The 23,713-nt window shown below is 41.7% G+C and overlaps 1 protein-coding gene across 8 annotated transcripts in view; it reads left to right on the top strand.

Moving 5' to 3' along the window:
- The window catches only part of SASH1 (SAM and SH3 domain containing 1), a 233,739-nt gene that overhangs the window by 90,061 nt on the left and 119,965 nt on the right, over window positions 1-23,713 (top strand). For 6 of the 8 annotated variants that reach the window (XM_074333692.2, XM_019746922.3, XM_019746921.3 and 3 more), the window contains exon 2: window positions 11,607-11,735. In XM_074333692.2, coding sequence (XP_074189793.2) covers window positions 11,629-11,735 — 107 coding nt within the window. In that variant the 5' untranslated portion in view covers window positions 11,607-11,628. Of the gene's footprint in view, window positions 1-9,294; window positions 9,318-11,606; window positions 11,736-23,713 lie in introns of those variants that run through there. The other 2 variants (XM_074333690.2, XM_074333693.2) reach the window with 2 other exon arrangements.

Below are 23,713 nucleotides of genomic sequence, written 5' to 3'. Positions count from 1 at the left end.
GCTCTAGTAGGTGCTTTCTTACAACACCCAAACCAGTTGCAATGCAGGTGTGGTTTCCTACTGGCCTCCCTGGTGGTAGTTGAATGTGGAGGATTCAACCAGATAAGTTCCTGGTGTAGTCAGTGCCTTTTGATATGTCTGTCTTTGTTTCAAAACACTTAATTGCTTTTCCTGTCAGCTTGTGAGAATAAAGTGAGACGTTAGTGACCTTAAGCCCATTGCACCGAGGAACTTTACCTTTCATCTTTATGGTGTAAGAAACTTCCAGTGGATGCTAACAAGATCTGTGACCCTCCACATGTTAAGCATTCTCAGCAGTAAGTGGAAACAATTAGAAATCAGTAAGTCCTGTACGTGAAGAAACGTCAAACTTGGTTCCCTCTGTCTCTCCCACGCCCAGTCCTGGCTGCCACACCTCTGCCCTGACGCTTTAACCTCCTTGGGTAGCTTTTCCTCTTGAAACAGGTTAGGCTGTCTCCTGGCTCAGAGGGATTACATGCTGTGTCCCTTCTGCCTGGACATATATTCTGCACCCCCACACCTTGTCCTTCATTTGTCATTGTTTCTGATGATACATTTTGTGTTTCACTGGCTCACTCACTAGTCTGAATTACTGTTGTAAGGTTGGTGGGGACATGGGCTGAGACTGTAAAAGCTCCCCATTATATGTGAGAATGCGGGGTCAGCAGGCAGTATGTCATTGCACAGTTACCGAATAAATGTTATGGCACTCGCTGGAAGGGGAGAGATCAGCTGTACGGATTCCATTCCTTCCTTCCTTCCTTCATGTATGCATAGATAGGTATTTCTTAGGTAATTGCTACGTGTTTCCCCCAAAATAAGACCTAGCCGGACATCAGCTCCAAGGCGTCTTTTGGAGCAAAAATTAATATAAGACCTGGTATTACATTATGTTATATAAGACCCAGTATTATATTATACTATATTGTATTATATTATATTATATTATATTATACCCGGTCTTATATAAGACCCAGTATTGTATTGTATTATATTATGTTATAATTATGTTATATTATATTATATTATATTATATTACATAAGACCTGGTCTTACAGTAAAATAAGACCAGGTCTTATATTAATTTTTGCTCCAAAAGCTGCATTAGAGCTGATTGTCCGGCTAGGTCTTATTTTCAGGGAAACATGGTAAGTGCCAGGCATTTTTGTGATGGTGTTTGATGCTGAGATTGCAAAAATAACTAAGACCCAGCTCCAATTTTCAAGGACTTTAAAGTCTCCTGAAGACAACAACTATGTAAGTAAAAGTCACTTTAAAAATAAAAATCTTAAAATAGAAAATTTCAAATACATACAAAAGTAGAGAGAATATTTTAAAGAACCCCCATATCCTAGCACTCCAGTTATCAGTCGTGGTCAATTGTGCTTCATCTATACCTGTACACACTCCTCTCTCCTCCCTCTGTGACTTTGAAGCACTTTGTAGACGTCAGGTCATTCCATTTGTGTGGGGAATGTATGATTTACACTAGTGCACTGGGAAGGTTAGGTACCAGGCCAAGTCCATGGTGAAGGATGGGCTGCTGTCTGCGGGTCAGCTGGGTGAAAGAAGGGTGATCTGGCAGAAGAAACAGAGTGGGGATGATGCAATGCTGCATCTAGTTTGATCTGGCCAACACTGGTGCATGGACGGGGAAGTGGAGGTGTAGGAGAGGGTCTAGAAAGACAGACAGAGAGTCCAGATAAAAAGGCTCTTCTATTTTAGGCAACAGACCAACTTTGTTAACTCTTCATTGGGAGACATTTATGGTTTTAAGATTTATATTTTGAAAGTTACAGTGGGTATGGGGTATAGAGCAAGTTGTAAATGAGATGAGATTGGAGAGAGGGTGAATAGCTGGGAAGCTTTGTCAGTAGCTTGAAACACTGCTAGGATTGGGATGGATAGACATTTTGAGACATTGAGAGATATTGGAGGAGACATGTTACATTTTATGACACATTATAAGTCATATTAGACTTAGTGACCTCTTATCTTGGGGATAAATGAGTGACTCCTGAGAGTCTGGCCTGAATGAAATTGGTTGATGCTAATTTCTGGAATACTGGAATCCAGAATGAAAGTTTGGGGGGGATGGAGAACTCAGACTGAATAGAAGAGTGGGCGTAGACATTTGTATGCAGCTAACGAGGTGGAGAATGGGTTTTGAGAGCTGTCAAAGTATAAGTTAGGGGTACACAGATTTTTCAGTCCTGGGCCATGTGATCAGCATCCCTAGGTTTGGAAGCCATGCGGATTTTTATTGATCATACTGTTTAGGGATTACCTATCAGTTCTTAAAAATGCGGAATTTTGGCTACCTCTCCAAGATAGAGTTTAGTCAACACAAGTTCTATACTGTCAGTGAATGTTTATCACTGCCTGTCAGTGCCTGTTGTCAGTTTTGATCAGGTCATCAGGACTTCTAGATCTCACTTAACAGTCACACTGCTTTCAGGAGCAATTCAAAGAAATCAGCTAGTGTCAAGTCGAGTTCTGACTCCATGTATTATCATACCTCTTGACTCTTTGCTCAAACCTTGGTAGAATATAATTTCCATAAAACACAGAAAACTCAAATATTGTATATGGTTTAACGACATAATCAGAAACTTCAGGATTGTTCTGACATGATTCATTTCCAAATTTCTAAGAATATTATAGATCACTTCCCACCCCAATCAGATCTTTATTGGTCAAATACTTGAGAATGTCCATAGCCTCATGATTATGTGCCAAAGGCAGCCAGAGAAAGTGTAAAGTGTGATTCATACTCATCAAAATCTGAGTCTGGCCTGAAATTGTGACTTCATTCCCACCCAACTAGCTCTCTCTGCTGTTCCTTCCAAATTTGTGATTCTGTTAAGCTCAGGGCAGTTTAGAAAAATTAGAAATGAGTTCAGTCTAAAATTGCCATCTGTTAAATCCACATGTCCATTTTGAGTATGAATTTGGACTTGAACTTTTAAAAACAAATTGTCAATGTTCCAGTCTTTCCCCTGGATTTTCACATTCTGAAGGTTCTTGTGAAATGTTCTATGGAGACATTGATAGCCCAGCAAATTGGATCTTTCAAACTTTTAATTCCAAAAAGACCTTATATTAAGCACGCAGTTTAGTAAATCTCTTCAACAAGTTCCCATGACTTAATCGTCGTATGACTGCATTAAACTAAAGACCATACTTTTCTGTCCAGTAACAGTAAGCATTCATATTTCTTGATTTTATATTGTATACTTAGCACCTAACACAGTACCTGGGATGTCACAGGTGTTCAGTAAATATTATTTGAGTTAATGAAATAGCCCATTTGATGTTGATGATTGAAGAGCGTAATTTTATAGCCTTGATTAATTTCTTCATCACACCTGACAATCAGCGTGATGTCAGAGATGCCAGCCACACTTTCCCCATGAGGAGGCCATTTTCAAATCCTATTTTATTGTAGGGACTCTTCTCCAAGACCCATAAACTGAGTTTATTCATATTAAGACCAAGCTTTTCAAACTCCTTCCTAGCAGGTAATTAGGGATTACTAGTTCATGTATAAGATTTTGGTAATAATAATTTTCGGTAAGGATCTCAAGCCTTTTGTGTACAAGGGTATGCGAAATGCAGGCTGCATTGGGCCCGAGAGGAGAACATGAGAAGGAAAAAAAGCTTTTGCTGTGATTTTTAAACCTGTGCAACCACTGATGACATTTCCCTAAGACATCAGGGGGCACAGGAAGAGAAAATTGCAGGGAGAGCCTTGGGGAGCATCTGCCTTTAAGGGTGAGCTGTGGAGGGGGGTGGGTGAGAGTCCCAAGGAGACCCATGCACAAGGGGGCTCTAGAACAGACTCCAAGGTGGGAGGACCCCAAGGTGCATGTGCAGTCTGGGGGGCAAACCTCATTAGTGACCTTCAAGCTTTTGATAAAGACTCACTGGAAGGTAAATTTTATATTGTGATCAGGTACAATTATACACATGCATAACTAGAACAAATGCTGTAGGAAACAGTACATACGGTCCCTGACTTATGGTGGTTCGACTCAAGATTTTCTGACTTGATGATGGTGTGAAAGAGATACGCAGGCCCTAGAGACGGTACTTGGAATTTTGATCTTTTCCGGGCTGGCGATAATGTGGTACGAGCCTCTCTGGTGACGCTGGGTAGCGGCATTGAGCCACAGCCCCCCGTCAGCCAGGGGATCATGAGGGTAAATAACCAAAGTTCTACAGTGGACTGTGTTGCCAGAGGTTTTGGACATTGTGTTTTCATATCCCATCATATTTACAAAACACTCACCTGTGTCTCAAGATTCTGGTGAGAAGAAGAGGCAAGCAGTTACCCTAAGATGAAACCGTATAGCTAATGTCGGTGTTCTGACCATGTTTGAGGTAGGCCAGGCTAAGCTTTGATGTTGGTAGCTTAGGTGTATTCAATACATTTTCAACTTACGATGGGTTTATCAGGATGTAGCCGCATGGTAAGTTGAGAAGCACCTGTACCCTTTCTTCTTGGGATGTATACCAGCATTATTTATTCTGTCCTGTGTCAATCTATGCTATGCAATGTTATTTAAACAACATGCTGTTCTCAAATGTCTAAATTTATCTTCGGACTCTGGTGGCTTAGTGCTGTGTCAATCTAGAAACCAGAAATGAATCAGCAGCAGCCATACATTTTGACTCTGAAGATGGTTGGAGAGTGCTAGGCATTGTGGCAGCTCCTGTGTGGTGTCACTGATCTGCTAGCTCAGTTATTGGCAGGAGGCACCCCCCCCCCCCGCCCCAACCACGGCAAGTCCACGTCCTGCCAGATCACCTTCATCTTCTGGGAATCCTGAGCCAAGTGTGCGCTGGGTCCATCGTGAAGGGCTCTAGCTTCTCTTGTAGGTCACCCCACGCCGAGGCACTGAGGATGGAATTGATGAGAAACGGATGTGTATTCCAGTTGTCTTTGTGGTTCCAGTGATCTCATAGGCTCTGTTTTGTCCTTGCTCTTTCACACCCAGCTTCTTTCATAAGTGCCACACTGGCCAACCTATAGTGAGCTTAGGCTTGGTGCTAGACGTACAGGCAGCAGGCTGTACAGACGGTTTCACCAACTGCCAGTCTCCCGTATCAGCTGCACTTCTCTAATCCGACCTTGACCCACATAAACCTTAATAGGTCATGGTCTGCAGGGTGAAGACCACTGACGTTGCTTATCTATTTGGGAATAGGAAAGAACTTAGAACTTCTTATTTATACATGTTTTTAATCTCATGTAAAATACCTTTTTTGGGTGTGTATTTTTAATATAAATAGTTGTACTAGTTGTAAATAGATATCGTTTATGTTATAAGTGCTTATAATTGTAAATAGATATATTTTCCTATGTAATTATACTATATCAAGGAGGTTCCCTACCCCAATTTTTTTTCTGGTATTTATTTTTCCCGGTATTTATTCCCCCACCCCCCCAACCCCAGACTTTTGAAGACTGTGGCCTTCAAAGTAGTTGCTGAGAGAGTGCTGGGAGGGAGGGAGTGGTGAGTACTGCCCGCTGTGTGGCCCTTCATTCTTCAGGAAGGGATTTATATTAACTGGAGGCCACTGAGGCTTAATAGTGGGGGCCATAGGCACCAAGATCACATTTGCTGAAGCGAGAATTAGGCATATGCTTTGGCAAGTTCGGGGTGTTTTTGGAGAGAAGGGAGTGGAAGATGTGAAAGCAGACCTCCACCAGCCACCTGCCAAGTAGATGTGCCCCCAGGGCCCTGCCTCACCACCAGCATGACCTCACATGTCCCTTTAGTATATGCTTTTGGTTGTTATGTGTAATGAACTTTTGCCTGAGACAAACTGAATTCCAGCTCAGACCATCTGCAGAAATGCTGGGAGTGATACCTCAGAGGAAAATATTTGAGACCAATTATTATATATTATATTATACAGAGGGTGCCAAAAAAAAGTATACACATTTTAAGAAAGGAAAAAACTATTAAAATTACACTGAGGGTAACCACTTTGAGTACCTCTTGTGATTGCAGAAGTCAAATGTGACTTGTATTCATCTTTTGTTATCGGTATATGTTGAGTATTACAATTTTAATACAGTTTTTTCCTTCCTGAAATGTGTATGCATTTTCTTGGCACCCTCTGGATATATATTCAATGAATTTCTCCAGAATGATATGGCAGGATGGGATGCTAGAGCTGTGCAAACAGTGACATCTCACAGATTCAGTGAAGATGAACAAGGAAACCAAAATTAGCCTTTTTATGGCAGTAGCAATTTCACCTGAAAGGTTGCTGAAAATGTTTATCACCTCAAAATCTTTAAACAAGCTAATTAAGAATGAAAACACATTGTGAAGTCGTTCAAGAAATCAGTTAGGCTTCGTTGTCTTATAGTGATTTCTTTTAGTGGATTTATGTAGAGGCTTCAATGTTTATATATCTCTATCCCTCTCCAAAGCAACAGTGAGCAATGTAAATATAACATATAATTTATATTGCATCAAAGACATCGTCTATGTACTTACTATGGACAGAAAAGGTAGAGACACACTAAACAAATGAGCCCAGAGTCTAGTCTCTTTTCTTCCTCTCAACTTTGGACATTCAGAGCAATAACATTGACTTTTCCCTTGGGGCTGTGTCTTTATACGGATTTAAAATAGCGGGACCACAAGTTTATTTGGATTCATTTGCATGTATTCTGCATATAGCAGTACAGATTACAATGTATCTCCTGGTGTTTTCAGAGAAGTTTTTTTCTTTTTTCCCTCTTAAGCCCGTCAGGATATTCTAAACCATAAATGCCATCTGGGGAAAGAAGAGATGAAAATAACAAAAGTAATGCTACAAATGCCTCTGTTTTCATAGTACTTTTCGTTTTCACATTTTCCAGAGACAGAAGTACACTGGGATAAATATCAGAAACACTGTTAAATCAATTGTTGCGAGAATAGTGCTCTGTTTCTTTTCTTCTTGACTCTTAACAGCCGTCTCCCCAGTTTGAATTGTTTAGTACAATGCCCCTTATCTTTGTTTTTACGTTGGTGTATAAAAGATGGCTATTTGGTATATAAATGTGTGCTCTGGCTGCGTGGGAAGCTTGCACAAGTTTGTCTTCCATTGAAATGACACTGGTAGTTAGTGGGACCATAGATTTAATTGGAGTCTGCACCAGGTGAACTGGATGTTTATATGGAAAGAGGCTGTGACCTGATTCTGGAATAAGAAAAGGGAAGAGAACTTGAATTTTCATGTATCTCTCTCTCTTTTCTCTTTCTCTTTTTAAAGACCGGAATGGGAAAATTCTTTTAAAAAGATAATGTGACACAAAATTTCACAATCGACTTTAAAAAAGTTCTTCTGAGGAAATAAATTTTCCCCTGTTCCTAAACTTAAACTAATCCTGCTTCAGCGTGATGTATAAGAGCCAAAGGGGAAAAATAAGAAGTGAAACAGATTAGGCAAGTAATAAACTCTAGAGCAGAAACTTTAAACACCATAAAAGAAAAGAAAAAAGGTTAAAAAGGAGTCCGTTTCAGTGTTTTCATAATTATATTTATTATAATAAATGTAGACATAGTTTAAAGTTACTACGGTTGGAAGTTTATTTTGGAACCTCAATGCCTCTAGACATTAGCATTGCAGGGTGTTGAGTCAGACGTGAACTTCCCAATCCAAAAGGGAAGATGGGTACTAGGGGTGGTGGCCTGAAATACAGCTGTGTTCCTTAGATTCCCTACAGACTAGTGTTGCAGATATTTTTAGAAGAAGTAAATATTTTCACTGAATAGGTCTGTACCATCTCAAGTAAGAACACGTTGGCTAGGAATGATGCAGAGCTTTTCAGATAGTCCTGAGAGAGCGTGGACTCTGAGTGGATGAGCAGAAAGTCATCGTGTGGTTGGTTCCTTGGCCGTATTTGATTGGGACGGAAGGGGTTCCTTTCTGGGGATGGCAGACAAGACCTACTTTTTAAAAACATACTTTTCAAAATTATTTTGCCTTTCCTGGCACTTAAATCATCAAGACGGATGAAAAGTGCTAATTGTGGGGACTTAGTGCACGTCTGCAAAGAGATTTGGGAACTCAGAGAGGCAGCTGTGCCACCCTGTGCTAACGGATCACACTGAGCACGAATGAGGAGGGGATTTTGCAGCCTAAGGCGGGGGTGAGATGTCTGCCGTCTTTGGCCGGAGTTGAGTTAAACAGCTGCTTCTTTCTTATGAGCAACAGATATATTTTTGAGGCCCCCCAAATTACGAGAGAGTTTTGAGTGATTGGGAGTGAGGGGTAGGGCATTAAACTTTTTCACTAGAAGGAAAAATGTTTGGTCGACAGCTTAGAAACTTGAGAACTGAGGTGAACAATTGGCTTTGAGGGTGTTGCCTAAGATCTGAGAGAGGAGAGAAAAACGGAAAAAAGTGGGACAAAGTTATATAAATAATTGTTTTTAAAAGTCTCTTGGAGAGGCCTTGATGTACTCCACGAAAATGGTTGGTTGCAACAAGTCATACAGCATAAACATGAATGAAGGCTGCTTATTTTTGAGAGAAGCCAGAATTCAAGATTGGAGGACCTTGGTTTGGACAGCGCAACTCTGAGGGCTCTGTAAGGGGGGTGGGGGTGGGAGGAGAGGGGATAGACAGGGAGAGACACAGAGAGGGGTTAATTTTAATTAAGAACTGCAAGCCATAGGAAAGAAAGGTGTTGTAAAACACCTTTCACAAGTCCACTCAGGTATTAGAAGATGTGGATTTTGTATTTGGTCAAAGGTGGCAGGTATGTTTCATTTCCTGGATGGATGAAGGCCGAGAAGTTTCTGGATGAGGATAGATAACATCATATTTTTGAGAGACTCAGACAACTCTAGAGAGTCCAGGATCTTCCAGGGGTCCCAATTCTGGGAGTAGCAGGATTAGGACGATTATTCATAAAAATGGGTTGTCAGATCTAGTTGTTACAAGTCCTGTGCCCTGCACTTTCTTGGTCTTTCCCAGTACATGCTGGGGGCGTGAGCTAAGAAAACGTGAGCTTCTTGGAGAGCTTTGGGGTGGTGGAGGCTTTGTTTCTTTGAAGTAAGCAAACATCACAGGTTAATAGAAGGCAGAGCCCTGATGTAGATGGAGCTGTCAGATGCTTCCCCACTGGCCGAGGCCACTGTGGGCTTGAGCCCTTGTCTCAGCAGGCAGTTTGCTCTCCGAGTCCTGGCTGTCAGTAGCTGATGGCTGGATGGGAACAGCCCTTCTGCCCTCCCTGCCTCTTTCCTAAAGATTCTTCCAGTACTTTCTCCTGGTATTGGGACTTAGGTGAGTGGGGTAGGAGAGGGCCTGCTTTGCGGGGAAAGCCGCCACGGGAGGGGTTGTTTGTGGCTGGCTGGCTCCCCTGGTCCTGCCAGTCTGCAGACCTCAGCATTTTTCTCCACCTGGCTGGGATTGGGGAGTGGAGGTGAAGGGCTCTGAAAGCCAGGCTGGTGAGCTTGGGGTTTATTTTGTAGGATAGGTGATGGGAGAGGAATGGATAATTCTCAGGGGAGAGAGACCCGATCAGATCTCTGTTTAGTAGGGTCACTTTGGTGGCTGGGTCAATGGTAGGTTAGGCAAAGTGGGGAAGGAGATTGGAAAACTACTTTGGAGTTCGTGGATTTTTGTGTTGTTGCCTGGGGACGGGGGGGGGGGGGGGGCGGCTCATGCTGTCGCCATGCTGTCGAGTTGAGACGAGTCAGGGCAAACCATAGGATCATTTGAATTACCATGATTTATCTATACGTCAGGAGCCTCACCTTAAGATATTCTGGCTTGGCTCCCTCTTTCCCAAGAGTGATTCTCTTTTCAGGCAGTTCCTTTACTGAATACAGGAAAGCACAGGCTGGTAGGCTGATCGCCTCTGTGCGTTTCCTCAGAGGCGCCGCAGCCGATTTCCATCGTGGCTGATGCTATTTCCTAGCTGGAAACTTGGCAGTAAACATTTTGAAGAGCAGGGGAGGCTGCCACCTTTGCCAGACTGTCCACCCAGCCTATTGTCTCAGGGAGGGACTTTTACTCAGACCTATTCAAAGGTTTAAACATCTTCCTGGCCTTACAAGAGGCCTTCTCGTCCTAGCTCTGTACTGGGGACTTAGAGGCAATTGCTGCAAACATAGAACATCTTAATGGTGGGAAGGAAGACTCTCTTTTTTAAAAAAACATTTCTTTCAGTTTCTGTTTCTTCACTGATTTCAGTTCTGTAAAATCAGCAAATGAAGAAGTCGGTTAGAGGGGACTTCTTGCCTTGACCCATACCTCCTGACCAGGGCCTTCAGGGCTTTAGCGGAAAGGCTTTTGGAGAACTCTTAATTCCCACGCCTCAATTGCATCTACGTGTGCTTTTCAGTATTAGACATGTGTTGCTGTGTGTGATGTGCTAACATGAATTATACGAGGAGGCCGGCCCGCAGTCTGCAAAATAGAAAATGTGTGTGCACCTTTCAGATTGTCTAAACGTTGTCTTTTCCTTGGTCGAATTGGTAGGGTCATTTTTTCATACCAAAGGATATGGTGGGAGGTGAAAAGGGGCAGGGGAGGTGATTTTCTGAATGAATGATTGAATGGATGGCTAGAAGAAATGGCACAACTGACAAATGTACGCAGCATTTCTGCCGTCCCATATGTATGTGTTCGAACATGTATTTAGGACTCAGATCCCCTAAAGGAAGACTATGGTTTCAAACGTTATCTTGCAGTGAATATCATTAGCTAAATAAGTTTTGAGCGCTTACGATGTGCCAGGTGGAGGATGAGGGGTTAGGTTCTAAGTGTTCCATGTCTCTTCATGACTCCTCCCTGTGAGATTGGTACTGTTCCGATTCCAGCGTTGCCAGAGGTTAGGAAACATGTCGCAAGTCACTGACCCAGAAGAGGCAGTGAGCTAGATGTGAACCGAGGCAGGTGGGCTCCAAAGCAGCTTCCAGGCACTTCCCTGTGGAGACAGATGTGATTCCTTATTTATGTGGGTGAATTTGTAATCTGCATTCTTGCATCTGTACTTGGAATGTCACCACTTTTTGGAGGGTCTCCTAGGAAGGTATGGTTCAGGTGTGTCCCAGGTGCAGGCATTCCCCATTGGTTCCTGAATTCTCGGGTTCCAACCAGAATTTCTGGGAGTGGTGTCCTGGCATCTGGATTTCTCAAAAGCTTCCCAGGAGGTTCTGAGGCCGCCACAGGCCCAATTGGGCTCTAGGGAGTCTCGTATTGACACAGTACCTCTGCTGACGGCACTTCTTGGGGGTTTCTTAGACGTGCCAGGCAGGCAGAGGTGTGAGTTTAAACTGTGGCTTTGGTACCACACGATCGCAGGCTGGAGGCCTGGTTTCTCGGCTCGTCAGCCCTGCCATCCTGGGGCTGTTGGGTAACTTCATTGAGCTACTGTATGTCTGTACAGTGAGGAGAGGAGTCCTGTGTCCAAGGACTGTCCCGAGGATTAGGAGATGTCACATGTGCCCCGCTTCGTAACTACGGGCTGTTACTCCTATAAATGCTGTGGAGAGGGAGACCGGATGACATGGGGCTTTTGCAGGTGACTGACCGCCTCTGTTCTTCTCCCACCCTCCTCGCCCTCAGGACGGCTCCCTGGGCAACATTGATGACCTGGCACAGCAGTATGCAGACTATTACAATACCTGCTTCTCTGATGTGTGCGAGAGGATGGAGGAGCTGCGGAAACGGCGGGTTTCGCAGGACCTGGATGTGGTGAGTGGGTGGCACTGGGGCTGTGTCCTGCCCAGCAGCTGCTCCTGCCTGAGCTCCTTCCTGCTCCAGCTCCCCTCCTTGGGCCTTCTGACGGTCCCAGCTGTACGTGGAGCATCAGTTAGCTGGCTGCTGCACCAGTTTGGGGTAAAAAATTCAGATCCCTAAAGGATTAACCCAGTTTTGCAGATGTCAGACATATGAATTAGTATTGGCTGGGGCAGTATCATCAAATCTTTATATTCATTAAAAGACTGGATTTTTTTTTTCTTTTAATTTAAGGTAAAAGGATGTCTTTACTGTTGGCCAGTGTATACAGTACTACATTTTATTGACTTTTAAGCCCAAAGGATGTCTAGGCTTGTTCTTTTCTCCTTCCCTCTCTTCTCCTTCCGGAAACAAAGTGAGATTTAAAGAAGCAAGAAACCAATAACCACATTGGTGTTTTAGCAGATAAACAATAGCAATAACCACATTGGTGTTTTAGCAGATCTCTCTCTTCAGTGTTTTTCTGGGCATTTTTATATCAGCAATATAATCCTTGCTTTTTTACTTAACATTTTATTATTGTTTTCTCATGTTATTAAGACCTCTTTGTAATCACCGTTTTTCATGGCTGTATTCTCTTCTCTCACTCAGGTGTATCGGAATCCATTTGACTGTTTGGTAAAGATTTTCATGTGTATGATTGCTGGAGCATTTGAACTTGCATGTGATAGATAGTAAATAAATAGCTTAGGTGCTCTTGAGATAATTGATACATGTACTAGTACTTCCCGGTTGTGCATTTGTTATAAAGTATCTTACTGAAACTTCTGCATTTATTAATTGAAATTTGCTACATATGTTATACTTGTATTCACTTTGGTTCAGCGCTTTTCAAATTGTTTTGTTTCACTGTGGTGACCTCAAGACCACGTCAGGAATGGGAGGCACAAAAAAAGGCTAAACCCCCACGCCTCCTTGTCCAGTTCACCTTCTTTTTGAACTTTTTTTTATATATCAGGGGACTCCATGGATCTATTCTAAAACAGATCTTTGAAATGTGGATCTTTTTAAAAGAAAAAGAAGAGTGTGAAAAATGCTGATGGAATTTAATCCTTTTTTAAGAGAAAACTTTCCATAAATCTACCTAGGATAGGAATGAAAGAAAACCCCCAATAACTAGGAACAGATAATTCTTTTATTAGGAATTCCTCTTATGTTACAAAGGACCTATTTTATTATATAAGGGACCCAACAGGTGGTTTAGGTGCCACTGCTGAATATTCTGTAAGTGGACACGATCCATTTTGTCCTAAGTAATATGCTGGCCTTCTTAGGCACTTTAATTCACGACTGTCAAATAATTATCGATTTTGTTTCTTTTTGCTCACTGAGGTAGCAGTTGGCAGGGGTGGGAGTTAGTATAATAGAGTCAATTGAAGCTGAGAAGCATCAGTGGGGGCAGATGAGATCCTGATACCATGGCCCAGGCAGACACATGGGCATCTTCATCGCCAAGCACTTCTTTCCGATAACTTTGTTCCCTGGCTTGTATGAATGGTAGGGTTATTTCCTTCCTTTAAAGAAAGTGCTACCTTATGTAGCAAAAGACCCCTCTACTCTGTTAAAATTAGTCTGTCCTGTTGGGGCATAGTTAATGAAAAGCTTTCCTTTTGGCAAGATTACCACAGTACAACTTAAATATTGCACTGAGTTGTTGAATGTAACAAGTTTGACCTTGAAGGATAGTCTGGTAACACACTTTGTGGCCTCCTAGGACATTGCACCATTCAAGGAAATGATTGCTATGAATCAGTAGATGATCCTGATGCCACGCTCAACTGCTGTCCCCAGACTTCTAGCCGGTTAAGATTTGGGGTTGCCATAATCATCCCCTGGTGTTTGGGAACCTCAGAAGTCAGCTTCTAGGTGGGATGGGAAGCCTGTCAGGCAGTGGGATAAATAACTTCTTCCCATTTAGACAGATGGGCTTAATTTGGTGTGCTCTGTTCCAGAGCTGCAAAAGGCAGTCTGGGGAGAAAAACACACCACATGAGCTTAATTAGTTCTCATCAAAGGTGCTAAAATGTGGTGGTGGGTAAAATTGATGAGAGCTAATTCGAGCAAGGCTGGAAACACTCTTCATCCTTTAAACTGTAGTTAGTAAGAAAAGTAAGATCCCCAATTGACACATTCAAGTTCTCTTTGAGATTCCAGGCACGTTGCCCTGGGAAACGGGAGGTCTCCAACTGGTGAAGGCCAGAGTAGATTGCCATGTGTTTCACATGTCATTTGCATGGCTCAGGACTCTAGTTGTCCGTGTTAGACATGTTTTAAGGTCATCATTCAGACGATGCATGTAACACTGTCGACTTACAGAAAATTCCCTCTGGAGGTTGTAAGCTCATCACAGATTGAATCCTAATGGGAACTCATTTTCTTGAAAAGCTGTAACTTTCAGTCCATAACACTCCCTTTTAGTGCATCAGATTTCACCTGTATTTCTAGACTTTGAGTTCTGCCTTCAGACAAGCTGACAAACTTCTCTGCTCTACTGTTGGAGCAGCTTCGGGTCTAAGGACCTGCAGCGTAATTCATTCTTTCTATGCTAGTAAGCAGCCCCGTCAAAGCTGAATGTGAGATGGCTTGGAGAAAAAAATAATCTGTCAAAGCACTAAGAGGAAATAATAACATATTAGGAGCCAAAAACATTTTATAGTGACAAAAATGTAACATTGAATTTCTTGTATTTGCTGTAGAAAAAGTTTAGAGACAACCTTGAGTTATAGGGCGTTTGGGCTGATGGGTTAAATCAGTTTGATGAGTTTGTTTCACTTTTAAATCTTGTGGGTGAATTTTGGGGATCGAGAGAACATTCTATAGACAGAATACATATTCAGATGTTTGCGTTTTGGCTTTTAAAAGCGCAGAGATGCTTTGTCCTTAAGAGCTAATGACATATCAAATGCAGAACAAACAAACCAAAAAGATACCCTGCCCACCGAGATGCTTGACTTAACCCTGAAAAATAAAAGGTTTTGATCATTATGTTAGTAATTAACTTCCTGGACTGGATGTCGAGCTACTTTTCCAGGACCTAATCACCCAGCTCCTGACTGGAATAAAGCACTGGCTTGATAAAGTGTTTTGGGGGCCAGTCAACTAGTTTAGATGAAGGCAACAGAGAGTACAGATGGATGAAAATTCAACAGTATAAACAGGGATTATGATTTCAATTGATAACTACGGTGAGAGTTTTTATTTAGTACCAAATGGGCCCTAAAGGAACAGCGTGTTTGGACCGCAGCCGGGGCCTCTGCTGGGGATTTGATCATTAGTGCTTGTGGACAGCAGGGAAGTTGCCCATATTTCCACACATTTGGCACATGCCTGAGTACCGTGTGTGTTTTTGGCTGTGAGAAGCTGCATTTGGAAATGACAGCAGCTTTTCAAGTCCATAATGGCCCCATCTCTAGTGATGCTAAGTTTGACATCTGTCCAAGTGACACCGTGGCCAGGAAAGGGACACACGCAAGGTGGCCTCTTATTATCGGCCATATCAGCTTCCTCAGCATCTTTGAGATTGAATCCGCTTGTGCATTGGCAGGAAACAAGTTTGTGTGGTTGTTGGTGTGGTACAGCCCTGATGTAGAAGTCCCCATTTACAGTGGGATTCTGCTGACTACATCAGCCGAAGCCCGGCCTGGATTCTGTCCCAAATCATTATCACACCTGTGTTGGCATGAAGAAACAGGAGCCCAGGTGGAGACCCATCCAAATCTTTAAGGACCGGGAATATAAATGAAAATATTGATATTATCACAGAAAAATGTGATACCAGAGTCATTACCAATGGTGTAGGAATAATTCTGGAGTATAATTATTGTTCCTTGCAATTTTCGTCAATTTGATCTTTCCAGATATAATCCTGAATGAAGAGGCAGTAAGAGTCGTGTCTTGTGATTTTGGGGGATTCCTTGAACTGTAGCACTCCCACCCTAGGCCCAAGTTGGCGTCCTGGCTTCTGGGCTTGTTTCAGTGGCAAAAGGGTGTGAGAAACACTGGTGGAAAGAGGCTGCGGGTGTCGGACAGACTTGGGTTCAAATCCTGGCTGTTTCACTTTGCTGGCAAGTTCTATAATCTTTCTAAGCCTCAGTTTCCCCATCTATAAATGGAGGTAAAAATGTCTCATAAAGTTATTATGAGGATTAAATGAGGAAACTACTATAAAGTACCTGGTACATCATCGTAACTGACCTATAACTGTTCATTTCTTTTCCTCCCCTTCTATTCCTAGTTCAGAGTTCCTGTAGTAACATAGAAGAGTGTCTGTTTTTTTGTACATCATTACTATTTTTTCACAGGAGTGCAGGTTTTTTTTTTTTTTTCAGGTTTTTTTTGGGGACATTTCAAACATGTATAAACAAGGTAACAAAGTCCCTGTGCCTCTTACCTGGTTTCAGCAGTGGTGAACATTCTGCCATTCTCATTTCATCTTTACTCGTCACCGCTGCTTGGTTATTGATATTTTTTAAAACTTCTTTTGTGAAGTAAATTTATGTATTGAAATGCACGAATCCTAGCTGTATAGTTGTGTCAAGTGGACATAGCATGATTTAGAACATAATGATCGCCTCGCAATGTCTCCTCAGATCCCTTCTCAGTAAATCCAGCTTTAAGGGCAGGGATTTTTGTCTGTCTGTTGTGGTCAGGTCTGTATTTCAGCATAGAGAACAAACAATACACGGCACATAATAGGTGCTCAGTAAGTATTTGTTGAATTCGTTTATGTATGTAATTATTTCAAAATATTTAATGAGTGTGAGGCCTGTATCTGAGATTTTGCCCTTCCAAAACACACAGATAAAAATGTGTTCCCCATCCACAGAGAGGTCACAATTTAGTGGGGGCATTAGACAGGTAAACATGATGAATAATGCTGTGCAGGAATACAGAAGACAGCCCCTGACCTAGTTTAGGAAACTCAAAGAAGGCTTCCTGAAGGAGGTGATACCCAGGCCCCATTGTAAAGAATACAGAAGATGAAGCTGGTGGTATGCATAGTGAAGAATAATTTAAGTCAGAGGTCACAGTTTGTGAAAAGGTCATAAACTGAGAGAGACAGTGTGGCTTTTATGGCCCATTGAGAGGTTTGCCGTGGCTGGAACCTAAGGAATAAACCATGTGCTGAAAAAAGTTACATGCTGTTGTTTTCAGAGGTCCCTGGATTATTAATGATATAAAAAAAGGGGATGTTCCTCTGATTCATCACCATTCACAAGACAGAACAAAAATAATTGCTGTTTTGCAATAGTTGACCTGCTGGGCCAGGGTGAACTTGTGGCATGCAGACATAGTCCAGTCTCTGTGGTTTTTCTTGTTTGTTTGTTTGTTTAGTTTTATTGGCTACTCTTTTGTTATTTGCTAGAGACAGCAAAGCATGTGGAAAACTGGTTTCCTGTACCTTTGAGCTCCCTAAATATTTGAGAAAATAAGGCAAGCCCCACCCCCCATAGGTCACAGGTGTTCCGAGGGCATGTCCCTGGAGCATAGCTGCTCAGGAGGCAAGCGTTACTCCCTGGATTCTTGTTCTCCTTATTCACAGAGTAAGAATGTGATCTGCGTTGTAAATTGTCCTGCATTTAAGTATTCAATTGCTAAAGCCCAGTTGTTGCTCTGAAGAGTATTTTCGTTTTGTTTCATTTTGTCTGAATTGATTTGTCTGAACCGACATCATTCGCTAGCTCTGGGCTACTGTTGATTTGCAGATTGCAATCAGAAACAGTGGGCATTAGATGGTGAGCCTGAACTACACTCTGCTGTGGGATTCACACACTTGATGTCAAAATACACTGAGGCATTATGTCTTAAGCCAGATGGTAATACAGTTCTGTGCTCTCACTCCTGTCAGACAAAGTCCCGTTTGTAGTCGAATGCCCAGTCCCAATTGAGTCAGCATTTTTTGTACATTGCACCGTGTTAACATGGACATAAGCAGGTCTCCTGGCTGCCAGGTTTGATCTTGGCATCTCATACCTCTTGTAATTAAGGTTTTTATTATGCTTACAATCAATTTAGGTGAGCGTCTATCCTCTTAGAGACCTTTGTAGACCTCTGAACAATGATGGAAACAGATTAGATGTTTTATGTGCGATATGATAGTCCACAAGTTGAGAGAGCGCCATCAGATTTTTGATGGATCAACAACATCAGCCTCTTTTTCTGGTTTTGCTCCTGAACATTTAGAAATGACTGATTTTTGTTTGTTTGCAGTTATAAAGCACAATATGCCCGGGGGATTAAAAACCAAAATAGCTTCCTGCTTAAAATACAAATGCTTGCCAGAAAGAGGAAAATGCCTGAGCTTTGTAGTAGTTTTCATTTACATACAACAGAGAATTCCTAAATGTTAATCAAATTGACAGTGACTGGGGACACCAGCCAAGGAATTAAAATAAAAGGGGCCTCTTTGATGGCAGAATCTGGGCTTGGCCAGGGCTTGGGAGGGGAAGAAGCATCTGTTTCTGGAATCAGAACCTTTCAGAGTTGAGTGAGGCCCAGGCCAGGTGCCGTTTTTGGAGCCCTGGCATGTTAAAACCATGTTGCCAAACTGTAGTACCATCTAAATGTTTACGTGTAACAATTACTAACACTTCTAATGCAGACGATTACAGTGTAATTTATTTGTGCTAATTATAGTTAATTTGTAAAACACAAGAGGCGTGTGTGTCTCGACGTGGGACAAAATGTAAAGGAGTGTGATGAATATTTCCTTATTTTCATGCCCTAAGAGTGAGTTTCTGTGGCTGTATCGATGATGTCAAAAATCTAAACTTGAAGCCTTTGGTGAATGAAGACGAAGTGGCCCAGGCCAAATGGTCCACCTGCCTCCAAGGCTTGGCTTGGGGGATGGCGAGGGTTAGGTGTCTGGAATGGGGTCAGATAGATGCATGCCGGGTCCAGACAGGAAGTCACCTGGAGCAAGGCTGTAAGGCTTTGCTGATGTTGCCACACACACCTGATATTGGCCTCCTGACTTATACATATAGGCCCATGTTTTGGACAAATCTCTCACCACAGCCCCTGTGCACCTAAATAAATGACTCAGGACAGAAAGAATTGGGCCCCAGAACACCGAGTATATTGATTGGAGCTTTCTCTGGCTAGCTTTCATTAGCAGATCATTACCCACATTTCAGCAGTGTTTTGTTTTGTTTTCATTTAGAGCTGCCTTTTTGTTCAGTTTGGAAGTTTTGAGAATTTTATTTTAAAGAGAGCAAGATGGTAAAATGTTGAGCTAATCTGTTCGATGCATTTGGTTTGGTTATACTTATTCTGGCTCTTCCACCATTTGTATCTGGAAGGACTGGAAAATATATCTCAGGACACTCAGGGCGCAGCCATTGCCTCTCCTTTAATGTTTCTCTGTATTACTCACTGTAGAGCTTCAGGTTCTAGCTTCCCCTCCACCCTTCCCAACTCGTCAAATCTGTGTTAGAAATGGAGGTGTAATTTATCAACTATAGCAGTTGTGTTAGAGTTTGGGTTCAGGAGTATACCAGTTTCTTGTTTCTGGTTATTCTGAGTCTTGTGCGTAAATCATTTGTTGATAAGGGATAGTTTGAGAAACTTTCTCCGATTATTTAGAATATGAAGATGTTTGGAATTTGTGCCACAGCAATGCCGTCCATCTCGTGGGCCCCAGCAGAAGCTCATGGAACTTAATCAAAAATAAATCAAGGGCAAGTCCAAACCAGATTGGAAGCACGTCATGAATATTCGTGAACATCTGGATGTGTTTGTGGGAGTGAATGTTATTTTTTTAACGTGTGCGACAGCAGAGACATGGTTTCTTAACAAAGATGCCAAGAGGAAGACAGATTTCCAGCTGTGATTTCAAAGGGTAATTTTGTTTGTATGTGTATGTCCTTTCTCCCTGGGGTGTGGGTTTTGCTCCTAGTCCTTTGATTGCTTTCATCTTTCGGAATCTGTTTTGGTATTCTATCTGAATTCTTCCTCAGAGTCACTTGACTCATGGAGAGTAAACTTTTTCTTCTAAAGTAGAGTGTTAAGGAAACATTTTCTATTCAGTATCTTTGATGAATCTTTTAACTACTGGTGATATTATGGTAAATATCAATTAAGCTACTCCACGTTATTGGTCACGAGTATAACTTAACATGTGTAAAACTCAGAGTACTTTATCTGCCTCACTACCTCAAGTACTGCCAATAACCAAAAGGAAGGGTGACGTATGATGAAGCCATAATAATACCTCTGCTGATAACAATCACAATAATAACATTTTAAAAGTACATTGGCATTTATGAGGCAGCCACATATACCTTATTTAGTTCTTTTAATGGCCCTGGGACATGGACATCAGTAATCTTATGATTTCAGTTGGGCAGAGGCAAAAACTATGCTCCCAAAGGGAGGCCATGTCACCAGGTGGGGAAGCCTGGCTGCATTGCCCACTGGCCTGGATGTTTCCTTGCCCCACGGGCATGACAATGGCTTCTTCGTGGGGTTGTTGTAAAGGATAAATAAGATGATGTTTGTAGAGCACCGGCGGAGTTCCTCCATACATGCGAGGTCTCAGTGAATATTTATAAAAAATATTATTGTTATTTATCATAGAAATACTAAATACTGATAAGAGTAATAATCATAAAAATAGGACCTGTTAGAAGTCAAAAAGCTGGTAAGTGTCAGGGGATTTGAAACAAGGAGGTCAAATGCCAGATCTCTGAATCCCCCCAGGCCACCTACTAATCTTGTGTTTTACTCTCAGGAGATTTCTCAAGGTGCCCCCCTCTCCGCCCTCCAATAAATCTGATTAACAGATTAGTTTATGTGTTTGTGTAATATAAAAGTGTAGTATTATAAAGCATAGTATAATATAATTTTTATCATACCAATTGCAATGGTACACTCATTATAAAAAGATTGGGAAAAAAAATAAACACCCTACAAAATTCCTTAAGGGAGAAGTTCAGAGTCTCTAATTACCCATTTACCAAGGATAACAATTTTAAAAATTGGGTTTCAAATAGCTTTCTGGAATTTCACATTTTCTATTCATTCTCCCTTAACGACTTCATGTCTGTCTTCTTTCTATTAAAGCATGCACGATGTCTTACTTCTCTGGCAGATTAGAAGGAGTAAATTAGAAGAGCATTGACTGGTAGCCAGAGGTAGTCATCTGGTAGTGGTAAGAAATGCTAGCAAATGAACAGATAGAAAATGTAAAAAGTAAATAGAGGAACTTAAAAAGCTCAACGATGTCGCTTTGGAATAGGAGCAAGCAACTTTGTAGATTTTGTGGGCAATCCTGAATTGAAAAGGATCTATAAATGATATCCCCTACATTGTTGTAGACGACAAAGGATAACAGACGTTAGAAGAATTCCACTCAAGAAGGCAAAGGAAAATGAAAAGTAAATACAGTAAAATAATAAAATAAGTAAATAAAATAAAGCATTTTACTGTTTCACCCGTAGCTTTTTCTTGAAAACTCAGATTCTTTAACAAAATAATACATTATTAGGGGTTTCTATAATATTGTAATTTTAGAGTACATATTATGTAAAAACTATTTTAAAAATGGTAAATGATGACATGTAGTATTCTTCCTGAAAGTGAGTGCAAGGAACTGGTAAAATCAGCAAAGTAAAAAAACATTTGCTGGCCTTCTGGTGTGTTTCTGTAACGTACTTGGTATCATGGGGAAGTTATTAGTAACAGAAAATATAAGCCTTCTTTCAGGAAGCTTATGTTGCAATAGAGCAGGACAGCCAAGGATAAGATTATATGAGTCATATTCTTAAGTGGGTGACACAGATTTATTTACAACAAATTCTAGCTCACCATCCATTCACCTGGACATACATTAAGCATTAGGACAACAGAAAAGGTAAAGGTGGTGATGCTTGTTGGTTGGAACCAGCTGAACTGGTCTGGAAGAGCCAGGCCCCTTGGGGTAGGGTCAGAGCTCTACAACATAAAATCAAGTGCAAGGCTAGTTTCTGAGTAATTGGGACAAGAACTTGAATAATCGCTCAGCATATTCTGTGCCATAAGCTGGACCAACAGAAGTAAACAGCTAAGGTTTAGATGAATTTAACAGGGCTGGACTTCTAAGGGTACTTACAGTTATTATGATAATGCCAACTATAGTAATAACCAATCTTGGATAGGTATATACATATATATATTATATACATATATGTGTGTGTGTATTTATAAATAGATACTATGTTTTAATTAAATACCACAGCAATTGTTCTTTATTTATCAAATACCTACCATATTAAAAAAGTGCATAGCACCTATTGTTTCCCTTGAGAACACTTTCATAGGGCTTTTTAAGTGATTTTTTTAGTTGAGATAAAATTCACATCCCATAAAATTCACTCTTAAGGGTACAGTTCACTGGTTTTAGTATAGACACAAGGTTGTGAAACCTTCACCACAGTCTTATTCCAGAATCCTGTAATACTTTGTGTTGTGTTTTTCACCTTTCTGTGGTCAGTATATAATAAATACATTGTTTCCTGCTGTATCTCTGTGGCTAAAGCAGTTCCCAGCACGTAGAAGATAATATAAGTACTAGTGATGGAGTGAATACGTGACAATAATTGAGCATTTTGGTGATCTTTGAATTCCTATCCTCGAAAAGTAAGGCTGTCTTATTACATTCTTAGTTTTTAAAATAAGCACGAATAAAAAGCTTCTCGAGCAAGAAAAGTTTTGAAAGTATAATTCTGGAAAAAAGTGCCATTATTGCAGAATGACTGCTGCTAATAAAAATGTAAAATATGTTTAGAGGTTCAAACTTCTAATTGGAGGAGAAAAGGCTCCCCATGAAAATAAATTTGATAATAAAAAATGTATTTCATGCTTTCAAATTTCTTACATAAAACTATTTTTAGTATGGTTCTAAGGGATAAGCTGCTGTTGTGAAAGGGGTATCCAAATGTAAAAATCCAGGATCCAGGGGCTGGCCCAGTGGCTCAGGCGGTTAGAGTTCCATGCTCCTAACTCTAAAGGCTGCCGGTTCAATTCCCACATGGGCCAGTGGACTCTCAACCACAAGGTTGTCAGTTCAATTCCTCGAGTCCCGCAAAGGATGGTGGGCAGCGCCCCCTGCAACTAAGATTGAACACGGCACCTTGAGCTGAGCTGCCGCTGAGCTCCCGATGGCTCAGTTGGTTGGAATGCATCCTCTCAACCACAAGGTTGCCAGTTCAATTCCTCGAGTCCCGCAAGGGATGGTGGGCAGCGCCCCCTGCAACTAAGATTGAACACGGCACCTTGAGCTAAGCTGCCACTGAGCTCCCTGATGCCTCAGTTGGTTGGAGTACATCCTCTCAACCACAAGGTTGCTGGTTCGATTCCTCGAGTCCCGCAAGGTATGGTGGGCTGTGCCCCCTGCAACTAGCAGCGGCAACTGGAGCTGAGCCGCACCCTCCACAACTAAGATTGAAGGATAACAACTTGACTTGGAAAAAAGTCCTGAAAGTACATGCTGTTCCCCAATAAAGTCCTGTTCCCCTTCCCCAATAAAATCTTAAAAACAACAACAACAAAAAACCCCCAGGATCCAATGAGAATAATCTTCATAAAATCTGGATTACAATAGACCAGTGCATGTGGTCATCCAGCCCTTTCCAAACTGACTCACCCCTCACCTCCTCTCCTGTGTGTAGCCTCCCCTGTGGAATTTTCTGTTCCATCTGATAGTCAGCTCCAAGGCAGCAATTTTCTTTTCTTCTTTGTTTAACACACGTGAGTCAATCATACATTTGCATGGACCTGCAGAATGGCAGAGAGGGAAAAGTAATAATGCAAGTGTTGGAAGCTGGGGCGGACCCATGAAAGAACCAACACTAGCTAGCTCTTCATAGGCTAGGGAGAGATGGTTGATAATGCCCAGGGAGTGGCTGGACTCAAAATCCCTAGTTAACAGACCTTCCTGCAATTGAGCAGATGCT

Source organism: Rhinolophus sinicus, chromosome 2 (assembly GCF_057876585.1).
Source record: "Rhinolophus sinicus isolate RSI-liver-muscle chromosome 2, RSI-T2T, whole genome shotgun sequence".
NCBI lineage: Eukaryota > Metazoa > Chordata > Mammalia > Chiroptera > Rhinolophidae > Rhinolophus > Rhinolophus sinicus.
This window is presented reverse-complemented; position numbering and strand designations above follow the sequence as displayed.